The 22,275-nt window shown below is 33.5% G+C and overlaps 1 protein-coding gene across 2 annotated transcripts in view; it reads right to left on the bottom strand.

Annotated features, from left to right (window-relative positions):
• LOC134699437 (doublecortin domain-containing protein 1-like) overlaps positions 1-19,446 on the bottom strand; it is a 66,703-nt gene extending 47,257 nt beyond the window's left edge. Inside the window, exons 1-13 of one of the 2 annotated variants that reach the window (XM_063561035.1) lie at positions 19,280-19,446; positions 14,653-14,817; positions 13,377-13,637; positions 11,541-11,632; positions 10,461-10,582; positions 9,859-10,021; positions 8,808-8,913; positions 7,536-7,635; positions 6,544-6,637; positions 5,143-5,309; positions 3,824-3,916; positions 2,972-3,061; positions 1,881-1,967 (exon numbers count right to left, since the gene is read on the bottom strand). In XM_063561035.1, coding sequence (XP_063417105.1) covers positions 1,881-1,967; positions 2,972-3,061; positions 3,824-3,916; positions 5,143-5,309; positions 6,544-6,637; positions 7,536-7,635; positions 8,808-8,913; positions 9,859-10,021; positions 10,461-10,582; positions 11,541-11,632; positions 13,377-13,637; positions 14,653-14,816 — 1,539 coding nt within the window. In that variant the 5' untranslated portion in view covers position 14,817; positions 19,280-19,446. Of the gene's footprint in view, positions 1-1,880; positions 1,968-2,971; positions 3,062-3,823; positions 3,917-5,142; positions 5,310-6,543; positions 6,638-7,535; positions 7,636-8,807; positions 8,914-9,858; positions 10,022-10,460; positions 10,583-11,540; positions 11,634-13,239; positions 13,259-13,376; positions 13,638-14,652; positions 14,818-19,279 lie in introns of those variants that run through there. The other variant, XM_063561036.1, reaches the window with a different exon arrangement.
• Positions 19,447-22,275: the final 2,829 nt, after the last annotated feature.

Here is a 22,275-nt window from a genome sequence, read left to right as displayed (position 1 = left end):
TACAACCAAATCCATGGCAAAAATAGAAAAACAACAAAATGACAAAAAACACTTCACAAAACTAAATACTGAACACAACAAATACAACTATAAACAGGGATTATGCTCAGATAATACAGAAGGGTAACAGGGGTTAAAAAATCCACTAGCCCGACGCATGGGACTAGACATTTACGTCTCGGGCAACCAAAACTTATAACCCAGTATGCCCGACGGACTAGTAACAAAAAAATCTTGGCATGTTTAAAATAGAAAGTGGAAAATCCCTTCATCACTTTTCTGTCTTAGCCAATCAGATTCAATTAAGTCATTGGGATTCCAAGAATTTGAACTGGTTTGTACAGGTTCTCACCTCATGCACAGTAACCTGTTTTAAAAATAGAACAAATAACTCCGGGTGGCCCGGTATCATGTATTGATCGCAGTTATTGTACTTTCAATATCGATTTCTCGTTATATGTTATAACGGGGATATTTTTCATTGGTTCTGTCGATTTTTTCAATTAACGGTACCAGGGGGTATAATGTATTGATAGGTAATGATCCGTCTAGACTCTTGTCGGACAACTGTTTAAGCAAGCAGGGAGCACGAAACTATGTCTATGCAACAAAATATATCATTATATTTTACTACGGCAAGCGCAGAAACTTCATCAACTTCAAGTTCAACACGAAAATCGACAAATGAAGGGGATTCTTATAAGGCTGATACATCTAAAAAAAATAGAAAGTACGATCGGGACAAGCGAAAAAGAACGTTCATAGCGACATGGAATGAAAGATTCCCGTGGGCAAGGTCGGTTGTTGAGGATGAAAAGCCTGAGACTATGTATTTTATTTTATTAAATTATAGTGTACAAATGCCTTCAAAACATGACACACATCCCCAGCGTCTTATGCAGCAAACCCTGAGTGATTTGTAAGTGATACTTGGGCTAGCAGGTTGGTTTTGATGGGCTAGCAGTTCTTGAAACAGGGCTAGTATAATCCTCCTGCCAAAAAGTCCTGGGCTAGTTAGCTGTAACAAAATTTTTTAACCCCTGGGTAACCAGATCCTGCTCCACATTAGCCACCTGTTTTGTTGCACAGTCATGTAAGTACAAATTTGGTGTCATAAGTTTCATTATCGCTATTAAACGAAATTTTCCTTTGATCTTACTGATTGATAATTTTCTTTCTCAGCGGGGTCGAGTGATATGAAAATGATTGCTAGAACTTAAGGGGGCATGTGGCGTTGCTAATGAAATTTTACAACTTCGTCATAGGTAAAATAGCAATAAACAGATTATCATTGGTCATCTCAACTCAATTGCTTTTCTCACTTTTGCTGTACTGGCTCAAGTGAGAAAATCAATCTGATTGAGATGATCAACGATAATCTATAAATCAATCATGTCACATTCCAGAAAAAGTGGACGGTATTGTGTTAATGACAATTGGAACATTCCAGAAAAAGTGGACGGTATTGTGGTAATGACAATTGGAACATTCCAGAAAAAGTGGACGGTATTGTGTTAATGACAATTGGAACATTCCAGAAAAAGTGGATGGTATTGTGGTAATGACAATTGGAACATTCCAGAAAAAGTGGACGGTATTCTGTTAACGACAATTGGAACATCATTGTTTCTGTTAAACAGATATTCAATAAATCAACCAACAAAATTTTCCAAGGGATGGCTGCAATTTAACCACTGGAAACCTTATTTTTATTAGCTTCCTTGTAAGCAGAACACTCTATCAAGGAAATCATGATAGCAAACACACCTGGGAGATATATACTCCATATTCAGGTGCTGCTGGAATGCTGCTTCATAGAAATGGTAAGTTCACAATTAGAAAACCTCATATCATCCTTTTTGTCATAAATAATAACTAACCTTTAACCTTAGTCCTTTTCTGCCAACCAGACGATGATCAAATTTGAACTCCTTGATATGTCCCATGGTAAAGTTTGATCCTTCATTCTAAAAACAATGATCAAAATAATTCAAGGTCAAATTGTAAATGTATTTGCTTATTTGAGGTAAAAAATCACATTACAATAACACCTAAATTCAAATAAATGTAATTTATTATATAAGGTTACTTTTCTTTAAAGTAATCATGATTACTTTAGATTACTTATAATTACATTGTATACTTTTAAAGCATTTGATTCTCAATAAAAAATTTAATCTGAGCAAAAATTTTGTTTATAAAATTTGGAAAATAAACAACAAAGTTATTTATAAGAACTGCAGAAAGGAGATATGTAATATTTGTATTATTTTTTTTATCTTCATTCCATAATATTTGTACTGCTTGGTGACATTATTAATATAATGTTACTTAACAGATTACTTTCAATGTAAATATCTCTGTGCCTTCTCTGTTAACAAGGTTGAGGAAACTTACGACTGGGGTGATGAAATTTATTAACATCTCTTGTTAAGGGGCCAGCTGAATCCCATTGGTGGCCTTGGGCTGTTTTTTGCTCTTTGGTAGGGTAGTTGTCTTTTTGACCTATTCACCTTTAAATTTGCACGCCATTTTTTCGACCAACCAATAAACAAGGGAAACAATCCAATCATCAAAAATATGAGTAAACTACCCCATGTCAAGACAGAAAGTACTACCCAAAATCATGTCACAAAAAATAAAATGGAAATACTGAACCATCTATCTTCTTTTTTTTATGATGTAATCTTATATACCTATATTTTTTTGGAGCCTAATATACATATATTAAAACCCACATACTAAAAAGTCGTAATTTAATGCAGGCCAAATTTTTGTGATTAACCGAAAATAAAATATTCAAGTTTTTCCTGTCCATAATTCATTGTTCCACTAGGCTAAAACATTAAACTGATGCAAGGGGATGATTTTGCAATTTTATCTTAATTACAAAAATAAAACTCTTGCAAATATTTCTGACAGAAGTGTACATAAATATAGTAACAAAGTTTACAATAATAATAATAAATACCTTTTCTCTTTGTTGTAGTTGTTGTATATTTTCTAACTTTGCTTGTAAATCTTGCTTTGTTTCATTTAAACTCTCTATTTCAGCTTCAGCCTAAAACAAATTAAAGGTAAATGAGTTGCTTGTGGACACACAGAAATGTCTCATATGGTTAAATTTATACATTTTGTAGAACCCTAAATCTTGACTGTTATTGACACTCTTAGTATAAAAGTGTAATGTCGACCACCAAAAAATCTAAGCCGACCGTGCAAGGGTTGTATAGCCAGTTAAGGTCGTTAAAAACTTCCATTTGTCAAAAAAATCTTCTGATAGAATCTTCTGTCTAAGTTTTTGTGACATTCCATAAGTAGGACAGCATGCCCAACTTGCATTATCAGGTTTTTATAGTCAGAGAACTTTGAAATTTTGCTTAAAACACAAATTTAGCATAAATATTATTGTGCGAACGCTAGCTGAAGCCTGCCTTTGAGTCCAGATTTTCTCAATCAGTTAAAAACCTTGGCTGTTTTTTTGCTCTTTTGGTGGGTTGTTGTCTCTTTGACGCATTTCTCGTTTCCATTAATTTTTCTTGAAGGTGATGACCCTTTAGTTCTATCTAAAAGTGTTCACATATCCCAAGTTGTTCTCTTAGCCTGTGTTTGTAGTGCATTATAGATTTTAATGAATGTAAAAAGTGTATCACTAGTTAGTTATTCAATAACAACCTTAAATAGTTGGGTTTTTTAAGGTTTTTTTCCAGATGAATGTAGCAAAGAAGACCATTTATTTTCAATCCTCTTTTTTATGCCTCCATACAATACAAGAACTTCTAAATCTTAACAATATTGTAACAGTAACCTAATTTATTTTTACCTTCTCTATATGTGCTTCTATTTCTTCTTTTTTCATGGACAGTATAACAGTCATTGTGATCTTATCTTTGTTTCCATCCAATGCACATTGTAACTGAAATAGTAAATAAAAAGTCAAGTATTGGTAAAGAGAAAATAAGGACGTTGGCAAATATCACATGAATATCAGGATTAGTACTGTAAATTCAGAAATTAATGCGAGGGTTTTATTATTGCGAAAATTGCGAGAGAGTTGTAAACGCAATAAATTAAACTCGCATTTTGAAATATTTTATTTGAATTTAACAGGAATTTTCTCAACATCGTAAAAATTAAAATCGCATTTAAGTCTAAAATGACAAAATCGCAATATTAAATGCACGCAATAATTTCTGAATTTACAGTACTTTCAAATGTGTTGAAGGCTGTGACCTGTTAATTTCTGTGTCATTTTGTCTGTTGTTGAGAGTTGTCTCATTGTGGTCCTTTTATAGCTGACTATGCAATATGGGCTTTGTTCATTGTTGAAGGCCTTACAGTGATCTATAGTTGTTCATTTCTGTGTAATTTGGGTCTCTTGTGGAGAGCTGTCTCATTTGCAATCATACCACATCTTCTTTCTTATATTTACTTTGAACTAGACACACTGGGCCTGATTTTTAAAATGCTAGTTCAAAATTAAGACTTTTCAACCTACCATTAGACACATAATTCTACCTAGTCTTTGCAGTAACTTCTAAATGCAGTGGGCTTGAGAAGAAAAAGCAAATATCTAATTCAAATTTTATTGTTTGACCTGAACCAGGATTGAACCCACAACCCCTTTTGTATGAAGAAAATTCCTCTTATTTACATAATATTTCTTAGAACAGGGGGAATTATCCCCTCTTTGTGATTCTTAGAAAAATCTAAAATACCTTTCTCTAAATTATTTAAGTCTTAAGATATTTGTATTTCATATTAAAAGTATAAAGAAAGTTTCATTTTCCCTTGATATCTTTAAGCATCATTTGTATTTGAATACCAGCCATGCTTTGTATTTTATCAAGTATGAAGTGGAACTTAATTACCTTTCATATTCCACCAAGTAAGAAGTTGGTATTAAGGCTTACCCCTTTGAATTACATCAAATAGAAGTAACTTACTTCCCTTTAATATTTTACCAAGTATGAATGTGTATGAAGTAGTAAGAATTACCTCCCCTTTGTATAAAATCAATGAGAATAACTTACCTCCCTTTACTATTTTACCAAGTAAGACTAACCTCCCTTTCTATTATATCAAGTAAGCAGTATTAAGAATTACCTCCCCTTTGAATAAAATCAATGAGAAGTGACTTACCTCCCCTTTATATTTTCCAGCATCATCCATCCTACTAATGACGACAGATCTCATGGTTCTGATGTAACTGTAAGCTGCTATAGCATTAAATGCCTCTCCAATAGATACCCATAGTGGGCCTCGAATAGGGGTACTACCTGGCTGGAAACAGTCATCCAAAATTGGAGCTGAAAAAGAGTCAAAAGATTTATAGGCACCGTAAAGTGTCCTTTACTCCCCATCTAAAATTTGTAGCTAAAAAAATTTGTAAGGGTTCCGCGGAACCCAGTGTCTCGCCTACTTTTGCTGTAAATCCCAGGCTCGACAAAAATGAGTAAAAAAAATCTATAAAAATATTCTTCTTGATACTATCTTATGATTGTAAGAAGCTTCTGTCCAAGTTTGGTAAAAATCTAGGATAGTTAATGAATCTATTAAATGTTTTGAAAACTTTAACTGCAGACTGTATGTAATGTTAACTGGAAGAAAATCTAAGTCCATTTAAAAGTAAAATATAGAAAAAATGGAGTTATCTTTTTACAAAATTTACTTCTGGATACTATCTTATGATCATAAATAAGCTTCTATCACAGTTTGGTACAAACCCAGGATATTTTAAGAAAGTTAATTAAATTCTAAAAACTTTAACCACAGAGTGAATGTAATGTTTCACCGCAGAAAAACTAAGTCCATTTTAAAGTAAAATATGGAAAAAATGGATTTATTTTTTTACAAAATTTACTTCTGGATACTATCTTATGATCATAAACAAGCTTCTGTCCAAGTTTGGTACAAACCCAGGATAGTTTAAGAAAGTTATCAAAATTCTGAAAACTTTAACCACAGAGTGAATGTTATGTTTCCCCGCAGAAAAAAACTAAGTCCATTTATAAGTTAAATACGGAAAAAATGGAATTTTATTTTTACAAAATTTACTTCTGGATACTATCTTATGATCATAAACAAGCTACTGTCCAAGTTTGGTAGAAATCCAGTATAGTTTAAGAAAGTAATTAAAATTTCAAAAACTTTAACCACAGAGTGAATATTTGTGGACGCCGCCGACGACGACACCGACGACGACGGAAAGTAGGATCGCTTAGTCTCGCTTTTTCGACTAAAGTCGAAGGCTCGACAAAAATAGGTCAAAAGATTTAAGCACTGGAATAGTTACCTGTATTCTCTGCTAGAAAACAGTCGTCTAAAATCAGAGCTGAAGAAAGTCAAAAAGATTTAGCCACTGATATTGTTAAAAACCTTCATCTAAAATAGCAGCAGAAAAAAGTCAAAAGTGAGTTGATAGGTTGAACAAAAAAAAAAATTTCCATCCAAGCTGACAGTTTGACATGTAAATTAACTCACCATCATTGAGATCTAGGATCACGCACAAATGTATATTATAATACACATAAATAAACTCACCATCATTGAGATCTGATATTACATTCCCTTCCCAGTCGTACAGAATTTTGGCATATGACGTCAAGTTCAACTTGGCTGTACAGGCACACAAAAACTGAAAGACAATAAAGATAAAAACTTTAATCTTGAAAATATCACAACATTTATAAATTATCTAATTTGTCAAATAGGTAATACTTCTTTTTTATTGACCTTACACAAAGATGGTTTTCAGGAAAATTTCAAAAATCATCTTCCATATTGTTTTGATCAGGGACACATTCTATTGGTTCTGTGGCACTACATCCCCCCTTTTCCCTACATTAGTACTAACATCTTCCATATTGTTTTGATTAGCGACACATTCTATTGGTTCTGTGACACTACACTCCCCCCTTTTTCCCTACATTAGTACTTACATCTTCCATATTGTTTTGATCAGCGACACATTCTATTGGTTCTGTGACACTACATCCCCCCTTTTCCCTACATTAGTACTAACATCTTCCATATTGTTTTGATTAGCGACACATTCTATTGGTTCTGTGACACTACATCCCCCCTTTTCCCTACATTAGTACTTACATCTTCAATATTGTTTTGATTAGCGACACATTCTATTGGTTCTGTGACACTACATCCCCCCTTTTCCCTACATTAGTACTAACATCTTCCATATTGTTTTGATTAGCGACACATTCTATTGGTTCTGTGACACTACACTCCCCCCATTTCCCTACATTAGTACTTACATCTTCAATATTGTTTTGATCAGCGACACATTCTATTGGTTCTGTGACACAACACTCCCCCCCTTTTCCCTACATTAGTACTAACATCTTCCATATTGTTTTGATCAGGGACACATTCTATTGGTTCTGTGGCACTACATCCCCCCTTTTTACCCCAACTAGTAGTCTAGTACTTACATCTCCCATATTGTTTTGATCAGCAACACATTCTATTGGTTCTGTGGCACTACACTACCCCCTTTTCTCTACACTAGTACTTACATCTTCCATATTGCTTTGATCAGCGACACATTCTATTGGTTCTGTGGCAATACCATTCTTGTACACAACTATCCTTACTCGGTTATTTTCAATAAGCTTTCTGAAAATTAAAAGATACTTTTTTACGAATTCAACAATATGTTCAGGCTATCCAAAAATATTACTAAGAATTTGAATGGCAACTCTCTCATTCATTTTTTTATAATTTTAGCCTGTTAGTGTCCTCAATGAAAATGTTTCATAATTTTCATGTCCAGGCCTTTTGTAACCGACAAAACAGTATTGTTTTTTATCATTGTTAAAGACTGTATGGATGCCTATAATTGATAACATCCACTTCATTTGAATGTTGGTGGAGAGTTGTCTCAATTGCAATCATTATTACCATATCTTTTTATTTTAAAAAAAAAATGAACGATTGAGTTGCCAATTAATTTTTCTGTTTTCTATTTAATCTCTTTGAGAATGAAGGAGATATTTGTAATGAAGCATTATCTGTTTTTTAATCTTTCAGTAGATACTGGATTTATAAAGTAAAATTGCAAATTATTATTTATATAAATATATATCGGATAAGGTAAATATGTAAATGATTAAAGAAATTCAAAAGTAGGTCCTTCTATAATTTCATCAAGAAAAAACATGGTGGTATGTAAACAAAAACATTGTGAATCTTATGTCATGGTTGAAGTTTATATCTATTAACGGCATCCTCGCCTGGGTATCTGAGTTTTGATGTAAAAACCTATGTGCAATACACACCCTGATTCCCCAAGGTGTCATATTATCAAATAAAAAACTGAGATATGTCTCGCCTTTTTGTAATTTTGTGCAAATATTGGAATTAAAATAGCAATACTTTAACATGTTACATAACGAGATATATGACAATGCTAATAGAACTGGAAAACCAGATGTGATTGACAAACCACAAATGGTTCACCATAAACCTAATTCACCATTTAAGAATCTAATGCATTCTGTGTAATATTTTCAAAAGCGTACACCAAAGCGTTTTGATTGGTTTAAAATGTTAAAAACAATGGAAATTGAACCAATGATGTAACGTTATTTTCCCTCTGGGGTAGGAACAATGAAATTACCCATGATGCTTTAAATTCTGAAACGGCGAATTACAAACTAATACATAGTTAACACTTTTGCCACTGCCACCACCCGTACAGCATACATATGTCTCGCTTTTTGACTGTTTAGGCAAGACTATAACTGTGAAATGTCAAACAGTCCTATCATTTAGTTAAAGAATCTTACTTCATTCTTTTTGACATCTTGGCTTTTCTAGTTCTGACTCGTCCTTCATCAGGGAGTAGTAATCCAGACAATGTCCACTTTGCTCCTTCACTGATCAAAATATCACCTTAAATAATGAAACATTCATTAAGTTTTCACAACCAATACACACAAGATGGTTACCTTTAGGATTACAGGATGATAAACTTATAAAGCCCACCATACCTTACTTACCCGGATTTGGTTTTTTTTCTCAATCGATTAATGAGTTTCAAACAGCGGTATACTAGAATTAGACTATTTACCAGATTAGACTATTTACCGGATTAGTAATCACATAAGCAACAAGACGAGTGCCACATGTGGAGCAGGATATGCTTACCCTTCCAGAGCACCTGAGATCACCCCTAGTTTTTGGTGGGACTCGTGTTGCTTAATCTCTAGTTTTCTATGTTGTGTCATGTGTACTATTGTTTTTCTGTTTGTCTTTTTCAATTTTTAGCCTTTGCGTTGTCAGTTTGTTTTAGATTTATGAGTTTGACTGTCCCTTTGGTATCTTTCGTCCCTCTCTTATACTACTGTTGCCTTTATTTATGCCTTGAGAAGTTGGGTATAGATACGTCAGGATTGTTGTTTTATTTTTGTCAACAAAATTAGTTACTGTAAATTCAGAAATTATAGCGTGCATATATTATTGCGATTATGTCATTTAGACTTTTAATTTTAATTTTTATGATTTTGGAGAAAAATCCTGTTTTATTTAAATAAATTATTTCAAAATGCGAGTTTAAATTATTGCGTTTACAACACTGTCTCATCTTTCGCTATAATAAAAACCTCGCAATAATTTCTGAATTTTCAGTACTTTATTCAGACCACAAATCAACATTTGAGGATATAAAAATAAATTTGAAACAGTTTGTGAACACAAATTTTTAATGCTAAGACTGTTTTTTATGTGGGTATGTAGCTATTGGTTGCATTAAATAAAGTAAATGTTATTACTGGTTTTAAATCAAAAATAGCTTTTTATTATTTATTATCTATTAAATTGTAAAACAACTGTACATACGTTTAACACTGGCCAATGGATCTTTGTAATTTTCACCACAGGAAACAAAAACTTCACCATCGATCGGAATATCCTCCGCATCAAATATTTCATCACCTCCTTCTAAAAATACTCTTCTAGCTGCAAAGGGTAGGCCCAACCTATCTGTGCAGCATTCCAGAAACTGCAAAAAAATCAAGACATGAGTACGAAACTGCAAAAAATCTGGACATAAATACAAAACTGCAAAAAATCAGGACATGAGTGCTAAATGTACATTTATTTTGTAACCATTGTCTTTTTTTCCCTCGAGGCCTTCGGTGCACGAATTATGTGTAAATAACCTTTATGTTATAATTGCTTACAAAATAAATTATTTCATTCAGACAGGCAGATACTTTAAAAAAGTATTTAACACTTCTATAAACCTTAAAAACTCCTGGACTAAGACAAGGACATATTTTCAACCCTTCATAACAGAAAAAAAATCCTCTGCAGCTTGAATATACTATAACTATGTCTCAATAATTGCAGGCAAGACATAAATTGGCATAATCTAAACAAAAATTTTGTCAGCATAATAGAGAATACCATTTTTCATTAATTTTATTTTTGATACTTACAATTTTCATAGTTGGAGCTGCAATTTTAGCAAATCTTTCTCTACTTCCATTTTTATATGCGACTACTCTAATGGTTAGTGGCTGTTTCTTGTACTGAGATTTGATTTTACGTCCAGAATACGCTGAAAAAAGATACATTTACTGATATCACTCAGAAAAGGGCATGTTTTGAGTATAACACCTGATCAAAACTACACAATAATAACAGTAATACCCGGTTTGGACCTGCGTCAGTGCATGCAATAGGTTTAATCCATATGATATCATTTCCATTTCCAGAAATACTCTTGTCCAATACACTGATTCTTACGTCATTTAAGCATTTCATAGATTAACTGTATCCCTACATCTTTGAACTGCTAAATTGAGTGCGACTGTTTGACATTTTTCAAACATCTGTCTTTATTATTTTTAAGTACATAATTATACAACCATGCCTTTAGGTGTATATCAATTGTATCATTCCAAAACATTTATTGAAACAGTCATGAGGAAGTTATCCCCATTAGAATAATTTCATCCCTTAGTTCAAAGTACTGATAGGATTTTAACCCAACGAAAGCTAAAGTATCTTCAAATAATGTCACATAATATCAAACACTTCAATGGATGGATAAGGATTGGATCAAGCGTATAATGATTGAGGTATAATGAAATATAACTGATACATTTTGTACTTCACTCTCATTTCCTTGTACAAAAATTGAGTGATGTAAAATTTTAAACCCTCAGCAAACAGGAAGTGGATAGACAGCAGATGTAAAAATTGCTAGCTAGCTACAACTCAAATGAGTCTCAATATCATCAATTAAGCTGCAAACCAAGGTTTAACTTATTCTATTCAAAAGATACAGAGCAGAAAGTTTGATGAACATTTTCCTAGTACATGTGTAATGTCAGTGTTGTAAAATTATCAGCAAACAATCACAAATTTCTTTCAAACAGACAGAGTCTGAGTCAATTAAGCAATACTAGACCAGATAGTCACTTTGGAAATCTAGGTAACAAACCAAACAGACATTTAAGTTAATTAAATTACTCTGAAAGCCTTTGAGTACTGTATTACTATTATATTCTTACCTGAACCAAACGATCTACCTGACCATGGTCTTGTTGATCTGCCATAGAACCAGGATAAATTGGACGTGGCTGACATTGGTCTGCTGTTTAACCTATAAAAACAGGTGTACAATTTAATTTATTGATTGTTGCCCGAGGTGTGTTAATCTACTTTTAGACTATTTAGTGGCGGCCAGTTTTAATTGGTAGAGGAAGCCAGAATCCCGGAGAAATCACTGATCCGCTTTAAGAAAACTGAAACCTTACAGATAGTCAAACATATATGGAGTCTAGTGCAATTGAATGAGGCCAACAACATTATCATGTCTGGTACTTTACCTAAAGCCTCAGTCTGAAAATAAAAATATGGTAATTTTCAATCGGGAACAATGTACCAATATAATGGCCAGGGTTGGCAAAAACTTGGGTTTTATGAGTATTGCCAAGCCCAGTGGGAAATACTGGGAAAACCTGGGTTTTACTGCGTTTTAGTGGGTAATACTGGGCAATACTGGGTAATATAAAATACTGGTCTGAATTTTATAGAGTATTCAGTGATCAAACACAAATGTTATACACCTTTTTTGCTTGTCTGGATTGGTAAAACTGTAAATATAAAGCAAAATTATTCTTTTTTAATAAATATAACTCCTATTAAGAAATAACAATTACATGTAAGAAAAATTACATTTAAATAATGTCTTTGTACTGTCACTAATTATTAAGTAATTATTCAGATTAGAATGCAGATATTTGTTTATATAACAATAATCAGCCCTTTTTATTCTATAAGGTAATGGCATGACCCTTAGAGTGTTTATTTAGCAATATGAATGGGAATGAAATTGATTTGTTTTTCATTACTTTAGAAATGACTGTCAATGGTTATCTGTGTAAAAAGTATATATTTAGCTGTAATACTATGAAACTACACCAAAACTTTACTATTTTGTGTTAAAATTTAAGCTTAAACAAGAGGCTGTCACAACGACAGCAAACCGGATATATTAACATTTATTTGTGTCCTGGCAATATCACAAGAACCGTAACTGATGAACGGTGAAAGTAAAACTTGACCTTCATTTTGTCATCAGTAACAACATATTAAAATTTGAAAAGCTTTGGTTGAACAGTTCATGAGTAAATGCACGGACACGACTGGAAACATCATTTTTCAATCTTTCAAGAACCATAACTCCTGAACGGAAAAAGTCAAAATCGTCATTATTGAACTTGACTTCCATTTTTTCATCAGTAACAACATATTAAAATATGGGAAGCTTTGGTTGAACAGTTCATGCGTAAATCCACGGACACGACTGGAAACGCCATTTTTCAATCTTTCAAGAACCATAACTCCTGAACTGTAAAAGTCAAAATCGTCATTATTGAACTTAACCTTCATTTTGTTGTCAGTAACAACATATTAAAATTTTAAAAGCTTTGGTTGAACGGTTCATGAGTAAATGCACGGACAACATTTGGTTGCCGCCCGCCCGACTGCCTGCCGTACATCCCCAAATCAATAACCGACATTTTTGTCACAAAAATCCGATTAAAAATCATATTGCCCAGTAATGCCAAGTAGTCCCCATTTCTGGGAGTATTGCCCAGTCCGGGAAAACCCTGACCAGGAATTCCAGGGCGGGTAATACTTTGCCAACCCTGATAATGGCTCTAAATTCAACCTTTACGGTACTTGAATTCTTATAATATTTCTCTTTATTTTTAGCTGGAGCACTTGCTGGACGATTATAATATTTACCCTTTATTTTTAGCTGGAGCACTTTCTGGACGATTATAATATTTACCCTTTATTTTTAGCTGGAGCACTTGCTGGACAATTATAATATTTACCCTTTATTTTTAGCTGGAGCACTTGCTGGACGATTTTTAATTTGTTGCCTTGTGGCAGTTGTTGTTGCTGTTGTTATTGTCATTCTCTCCCTAGGAGTAGCCGGGTCCCATAGATTAGGGTCTGCAATGAATTTTGCATCTATTTTTGGTTTGTTACCAGAAGGTGGTCTGGCTGGATATGTTGCTGACATGGGTCGTCTCTTGCTATATTTATATTCTGTCGCTGAAGATACACGCTGAGCATAAGGTGATCTTGGGACACTGAAACAAATTTTTTTATGAAAATATGTGAATCTTTCAAGAATCAAATATAGTTGACATACTTCTCCAAAATATCTTGGAAATGGATCTCATCACCAAACACTAAGTGTGACCAATGAACCATGAAAATAAGGTTAAGACAAGAACTGTTAGTTGACTTAAAGGAGTTGTTGCCCTTGTATGACAATTTTATCCATTTAAACAGGGAATAATCAAGGAATATATCTTAAAAAATTAATTCATATAAGTGGTTCTCTTTTTTAAATAGATTAGACCTTTGGTTTTCCTGTTTGAATGGTTTAAAACTAGTCATTTTGGGTGTACTTTGTAGCTTATTGTTCTGTGTAAGCCAAGGATCCATATTGAAGGTCCTACTTTGACCTATAATGGTTAACTTTTAAAAATTATGACTTGGACAGAGAATTATTGCATTGGCACTCATACTGCATCTTCTTATATCTAACTACATGTAAGAAGAACGAAGTCTACTGTGAGTTGTCAAAAAATAAGATCTCCCCAACTTTTTGGTTGGGTTCAGGTTGCTTTGACTTTAGTTTTCTATGTTGGGTCGTGTGTACTATTATTTGTCTGTTTATCCTCTTATTTTTTACCCATGGCATGGTCAGTTTATTTTGGAATCTATGAGTTTGAATGTCTCTTTGGTATCTTTTGTCCCTCTTTTATTAACCTGTCCTTTTGTCCTTTGCGGTTTAAGTTTTTTCATTTAACTATCATTACTTAATGTATTTTGTAATTTAAGGTACATGTAGTATGGGTGTCTTTTGTCATCTTACATGGATTGTAATAAACATAGATCCTAAGGTCCAAATTTTTTAAATTTGCAATAAAGTTAGCAAAATTTGAAGAAGGAATGCAGATAACTATAAAACTAATAAATGTTTCTTGAGACAATATATATGGCTAACAACACTATCTTTGTTCCCCCCATGATTTACTCTTTCTTCTTCCTCATTTCTCCTTTAGTTTTTCTTTGTCCCCCCCCCCTTTGACTTACTCTTTCTTCTTTCTCATTTCTCCTTTAGTTTTTCTCAGTTCCTCTAGATACTGAGCAATCAATAGATCTTCATAACTGACCATGTCTGTATTGGTTCTACTAAACTGGACTGATTGTTCCTTTGGTAAATGGTTCTTAGGTGGGTCTTCTTTCTTCTTCGACATTCTTTAACAGAAAAAAACAGGCCTTTAATTGAAAAATTTCATTTTATTTGCTAGATCTACATGTATATGTAATGTGAATGCATTATTATTTAGGAACAGATAAACCACGAATTCAAATGTTCAACATACTCTAAATTTTCTTTATGTTTTATATATGTTGAGATTGGCAAAACCATGAAATTAAATATCCATGAAAATGCATGTCTTTCTCAATCCACGAAATCCACAGTATACATGTAAATAAATTAAAAGAATTTCAAGATTCAATGTTTTGAAATTTTTTATGTATTATTCAAGTATGAAATTTATGCAAACTAATATAAAATGTTTTACCAAATTCAAGTGTTAACCCTTACATTACCTTCTGAGTCCCTAACAATCTGTCCTGTGACATAAAAAACTAGAGGCTCTAAAGAGCCTGTGTCGCTCACCTTGGTCTATGTGCATATTAAACAAAGGACACAAATGGATTCATGACAAAATTGTATTTTGGTGATGGTGATGTGTTTGAAGTTCTTACTTTACTGAACGATTTTGCTTCTTACAATTATATCTATCATGAACTTTGCCCATTAGTAACAGAGAACTATATTTGGTAAAAATTTACATAAATTTACCAAATTAATGAAAATTGTTAAAAATTGACTATTAAGGGCAATAACTCCTTGAGGGGTCAATTGACCATTTAGGTCATGTTGACTTATTTGTAGATCTTACTTTGCTGAACATTATTGCTGTTTACAGTTTATCGCTATCTATAATAGTATTCAAGATAACCAAGAACGGCAAAATTTCTTTAAAAATTACCAATTGGAGGGCAGCAAACCAACAACCAGTTGTCCAATTCATCTGAAAAATTCAGGGCAGATAGATATTGACTTGATTAACAATTTAACTTCTTGTCAGATTTGCTCTAGATGCTTTGGTTTCATAGTTATAAGCAAAAAACTGCATTTTACCCCTATGTTCTATTTTTAGCCGTGGCGGCCATCTTGGTTGAATGGCCAGGTCATCGGACACATTTTTCAAACTAGATACCCCAAAGATGATTGTGGCCTAGTAGTTTCAGTGGAGATTTTGTAAAAGATTACTTAGATTTATGAAAAATGGTTAAAGATTGACTATAAAGGGCAATAACTCCTAAAGGGGTCAACTGACCATTTTGGTCATGTTGTCTTATTTGTAGATCTTACTTTGCTGAACATTATTGCTGTTTACAATTTATCTCTATCTATAATAATATTCAAGATAATAACCAAAAACAGCAAAATTTCCTCAAAATTACCAATTCAGGGGCAGCAACCCAACAACCGATTGACCGATTCATCTGAAAATTTCAGGGCAGATAGTTCTTGACCTGATAACCATTTTTATCCCATGTCAGATTTCCTCAAAATGCTTTGGTTTTTGAGTTATAAGCCAAAAACTGCATTTTACCTTTATGTTCTATTTTTAGCGGTGGCGGCCATCTTGGTTGGTTGACCAGGTCACGCCACACATTTTTTAAACTAGATACCCCAAAGATGATTGTGGCCAAGTTTGGATTAATTTGGCCAAGTAGTTTCAGAGGAGAAGATTTTTGTAAAAGATTACTTTAATTTACGAAAAATGGTTAAAAATTGACTATAAAGGGCAATAACTCCTAAACGGGTCAACTGACCATTTTGGTCATGTTGACTTATTTGTAGATCTTACTTTGCTGAACATTATTGCTGTTTACAGTTTATCTCTATCTATAATAATATTCAAGATAATAACCAAAAACAGCAAAATTTCCTCAAAATTACCAATTCAGGGGCAGCAACCCAACAACCGATTGACCGATTCATCTGAAAATTTTAGGGCAGATAGATCTTGACCTAATAAACATTTTTAACTCATGTCAGATTTCCTCAAAATGCTTTGGATTTTGAGTTATAAGCCAAAAACTGCATTTTACCCCTTTGTTCTATTTTTAGCCGTGGCGGCCATCTTGGTTGGTTGACCAAGTCACGCCACACATTTTTTAAACTAGATACCCCAAAGATGATTGTGGCCAAGTTTGGATTAATTTGGCCAAGTAGTTTCAGAGGAGAAGATTTTTGTAAAAGATTACTTTAATTAACGAAAAATGGTTAAAAATTGACTATAAAGGGCAATAACTCCTAAACGGGTCAACTGACCATTTTGGTCATGTTGACTTATTTGTAGATCTGACTTTGCTGAACATTATTGCTGTTTACAGTTTATCTCTTACTATAATAATATTCAAGATAATAACCAAAAACAGCAAAATTTCTTCAAAATTACCAATTCAGGGGCAGCAACCCAACAACCGATTGACCTATTCATCTGAAAATTTCAGGGCAGATAGATCTTGACCTGATAAACATTTTTACCCCATGTCAGATTTGCAATAAATGCTTTGGTTTTTGAGTTATAAGCCAAAAACTGCATTTTACCCCTATGTTCTATTTTTAGCCGTGGCGGCCATCTTGGTTGGTTGACCGGGTCACGCCACACATTTTTTAAACTAGATACCCCAATGATGATTGTGGCCAAGTTTGGTTTGATTTGGCCCAGTAGTTTCAGAGGAGAAGATTTTTGTAAAAGTTAACGACGACGGACGACGACGGACGACGACAGACGACGACGGACGACGACGGACGATGACGGACGCCAAGTGATGAGAAAAGCTCACTTGGCCCTTCGGGCCAGGTGAGCTAAAAATGAAAGTTTATTCTAATTTTCATAAAATATACTGATTTTTTTTTTAATTTGCTCCTTTTAATTCAAATATGTTTTGTTAAAGGGCTACATGTTGAACATAACAAAATAATTCAAATATTAAGACAAATGGCAACAAACAAAAAATTAATAGGCAAAATAAAGATCATGATAAGAAATTTAGAGTATTTTGTTTCAAAGTGGACACAATCTGTTGGGTAGGAGACAGATTCTTATAGAAAAAAAGTTAACTCTCAATTTCTTAGCATGATAGAGCCTTAAAAATCATTTTGTCACATTATGTTCACTTTTACCATGTTTACAGATTAATTGTTGTCAATTTACCATTCAGTTTAATTGACATATTTTGTATTTATTTTATACTGATGTTATGGTTCATCATAACCTTATGGTGACTTTTTGTTCATATTTATCCTCTGAGTATAGACTACCCTAGGCCTGTGCACCTGGAGAAGTTAAGACATTTTATGTTTCAGAACATCATAAACTTTTCTGGATTTTGCTATTCTGTTCTTTTTCATCACTGCAGAAGGTGAAAAAATGTTTGGAAAGAGGTTTGAGAAGCTGACCGGGCCTTATAAAATCCTACCCAAAGGTCGAGAAAATAGGTAGGTAGGCGATTTCTTAATATCTATTTTCAGCATAGAGAAATTTAAGTGTCAGATGCTAATTTTAGACTTCACGCCTATCTAAATAAAAAAACTTTTTTTCATATCAGGACATTCACAATAAGGATATGAGTAAGCAGTTTTTTTTCTGGGTATGTAAGGGAAAAAATGCGCCCATTCATGTTTGACCCCTTTCACTTAGCACACAAAGTCTGTTCGCAAGGTGATCCTATATATACCCCTTGGAGCCCAATTTTTTTGGTTTTGCATTTAATAATTTATTATCAAGTTTTGGTAAGTGTATTGCTATATTTTTGTTCTTCTTCATTTCTTCTAAATAAAGTGAGATTCTGAAGGTTTTTTTGTGTCATGCATGGTAAGCATATTGTTATTATAAACATTATTGACATTGTTTCTAGTGAATAAAGTGTGATTTTGACAACGTTTTTTTGGTGTTGAATAAATGGTAAGCATGTTTAGTGTATTGCTATACTGTAATTTTTTTTTATCTTCATTGTTTCTAAATATAGTGAGATTCAAAAGCAATTTGGATTCTGACAATGTTTTGTTTTTTTGTTGAATAATACATGTTTGTGGATAGTGTATTGCTATGCAAATATCTATTAATTCATCTAAAATTCAAATAAAAATTGGGTGCAAACATGTAGGGTGGGAACAAACTTCGGGGGGAAACATGTGAGGTGCGAAAATGTATTCAGCGCGTATGAACCAGATACCGGTAGTGTTAGGGTAAACAAACATATTCTTTTAAATGGCCTGAATGTTGTATAAAGTAAACTAAAATAATCAAAAAGAAGGTCAGGGCTCCTAAACATTTTAAGAAGAAAGCAGGTTTTCTGTCTCAGAAGAGGAAATTCATCAGAAGACATCAACCAAAAATTACAAAATATAAGTGTAATTAAAGAAACCTGTATTGGGTGAACTTGGCTTTAAGTCAAACTCCTTAAGCAAACATCTCTCTAGTAAAGTGTCTCTATAAATTTGAAAGATTTGGAAATATTATTAAAGCATAACCGTGTAACGCGACATGGCGCTGATCAGCAGAACGAGCACCTGCTAGAATAGAGCGGTAAACTTGTTCAATTTCGGATATTTTTTCTTACTTACTCGGACTGTAGATTTTATGGTACCATGTAACAAATAAATTATAAGATATGTCGCACTTCTAAGGACAAAACTTGTTAAAACGATAATGTTTTGGCCTTTATTTACACTTGGCTGCCATCTTGAAATATTTAGATATCACCAAGGCGACTACGTCACTAGAGTTGGATTATCGCCCCTGATTTTCTAACTTTATAAGCGATTTTTATAAAAAAAAAATAAAAAAAATAGATGTATAGTAAGAAGCAGAAATGTCTGAAGTTTAATTGTTTTCATTATCTGATGGGATGACCCCAGGCTAGCTTGTCATGTTTGTCAGGGGGTAACAAGACATTTCGGCACCAAGTCCGAAGACATTTCGCACCCATTTTGGACATTTCGGTATCCGCACAAATCGGCACCAAGACAATCCGGCACCTCGTTTTTAAAAATAAATTTATTATCAAAAATTAAAGAATTGTTGCATAGATATTATAATTTGCATATAAAATATGCATTACAAAAAGATTAATCATCATTTAATTAAAATCTTAATGATTATGTATGTATGGATAAACATAATTTAATAAATCATAATTGATTGTTAGATATGTTGTTGATCGTTGTTGTTTGAATAAACCGTGATTATTAAATTGAATCATAATTAATTGTAGTTATGCATTAATCAGTATTTTATGTTAAATCTAATAATTCCTCAATAGAGATCAAAAGTGTATAGCTTGTAATTAATTGCAGCTTGTGTTTAATTGCAGCTTGTGTTTAATTGCAGCTTGTGTTTAATTGCAGCTTGTGTTTAATTGCAGCTTGTGTTCTCGTTTGATCCTTACATCTGTTAAGACAACACGTACAATACTTGAAAACAATATTTTAAACATAAAGATAACAGCGTGTGCAAGCCATCATGAGTAACAGGGGCGTAGGTAGGTATTCAGCCAACTGTAGGCACCAATCGGCAGGGGGTCTTGGGGCCGCTCAAGGCCCCCAGTAGGTCCAGGGCAAAGGCCTGGTAGGTGGTTCAGGGGGGCGAAGCCCCCTGACGGAAAACAGTTTTCAGCATTTTAGCAGCATAATTCTATGTACAAAAGTATTACATTTACTGGTAATTTATTCATGATCATTATAATATAAATGATGAAAAGTTCGAAAAATTATGAGTAATCTGACTAGTGAATAAGATAACGCAGTACAATCGGAAATATGGAAAAAAAAATACAATATGCTCTGCCCAGCGTAGATCAGAGTTGGCTTGCCGTATCCCTTTAATTAAGCAGTACACCCTGTTTGGTATTTTCATATATATTCCGTTCTGATTGATATATACGTATAACTTAATTAATAGTAAATATTGTGACGATCCTTCATTAAAAAAAATAGGCACCCACGTAAAAACTGATATTACTATATAATAAAACTATCCTTTTGGCTAGACAAAAACAATCAAAGATAATCTTTTTTTATTCTTAAACATTCACCCTAACCACACGTCACTTGACACACATACATGTACAGTTCTGTTCATAATATCGTAACAAAATTCAAGAAATTCGTATTTCTTTATATCCTCTACTGAAAAATCCCTACCTGCTTAGGAATTTGGACAAAAAAAACACAAAATTTACAATAAATACAACAGGGAGCTAGGTCCTGTAATAGGTGTCGTCTGAGTACGAATGTCTGGAAATTTGAAAATGCCATGCATTGGAAAATGAGGGATTCATGGATAGGAGCAGAAATCTTGCCTTTCAGTAGACCAACTACGAACTCCCCAAAGAGTGGCATTATCCCTACAACTAGGCATCGGATTTAATGTCCCCATTCTGACCTGACGTGACTGCGTATTTATACATCCTGTACAGTCAAACGGACAACCAACATTGGCAGGTCGGGTGAAGGCAAAGTGGAAAGCTAGTTGAAAACTAACAACAACTGATTAAAGTAAAACACTCATGTGTTTAATTTGAGGTTCATCCAAGTTTTTGTTGAAAGAAGTGAAATTATCTGAACCAACTCTAGTTTATAGATTCTATATAAGGTAAAATCATAACATTAATTTCTTTCCAATATTCCATTCAAACGAGAGACTAGTGTACACATGACATTTTATAATCAAAGAGTTTTGACAACTTCACTGGCGTTCATCTACAGAAAACGTTGTTTATCATTTTTTTAATAAAAAAAAATATTTGTGAAAAATTATGTGTAGGCACGTGCCTAAAGTGGCTACGCCCCTGGGTAAATACCTAGAAACATATCAATTTAATTAAAATATTGATCTCTGAATACGTTATACTCATATGTAGTATAACGTAATCAGAGATCAATATTTCTGGAGATTTTAATTTCATAGAAGACAAAATAGATTCAAATAACATGAATTGTAGACTTAGGTTAAGGCCGTCTTTTTGCTTTAGTTTAGTTTAAACATATTTATTTATAGTGGATTGGGAAACAAGTTTTGCAACTTATATTAATCACTTTCCACTTTGCGGGTACGAATGCTTCCTTGTAGCGGCATTAGCCTACTCTTTTTCGAAATCTACAAGGGTGTCTTTAACGTGCAAGAGATATGGCTCTCTCTTAACACGGGTCAGCCATTTATCGTCCCCTTCCGACGGACTATCATCGTTTCCTCAAGACCATACTCGCAGATGGTATCTTTTTGCTTTGTGGGACGAGTACTGCAACAACAGCATCTCCGCGTCTAGACTCCCGAAGGAGTGTGCCAGTGTTTTCGGACCACCAACAAAGTGACTTTGAGTCACGGTTAAAACTTATTAGTCTAAGTGTTGATTTTCATTTGTAAACATGTGATTTTTGCAATGTTGCATGTCCACCGATGTCCAGATATTGTGCGAGAAAATATTTTAAAAATATTCGATGAAATTTGTTTGGCGAGGGGTGGGGGCCGCCCAAGGCTCCCAGAAGGCAAGCTCTGAGAAAAATAAAGCAAAATCGTGCATTCTGAGCGTTTCCCGGACACTTCCTTATATTGAAACGCA

This window comes from Mytilus trossulus, unplaced genomic scaffold (assembly GCF_036588685.1).
Source record: "Mytilus trossulus isolate FHL-02 unplaced genomic scaffold, PNRI_Mtr1.1.1.hap1 h1tg000070l__unscaffolded, whole genome shotgun sequence".
Classification (NCBI taxonomy): Eukaryota; Metazoa; Mollusca; class Bivalvia; order Mytilida; family Mytilidae; genus Mytilus; species Mytilus trossulus.
Note: the sequence above shows the minus strand (reverse complement) of the source record. Positions and strands in the feature narration are given on the sequence as shown.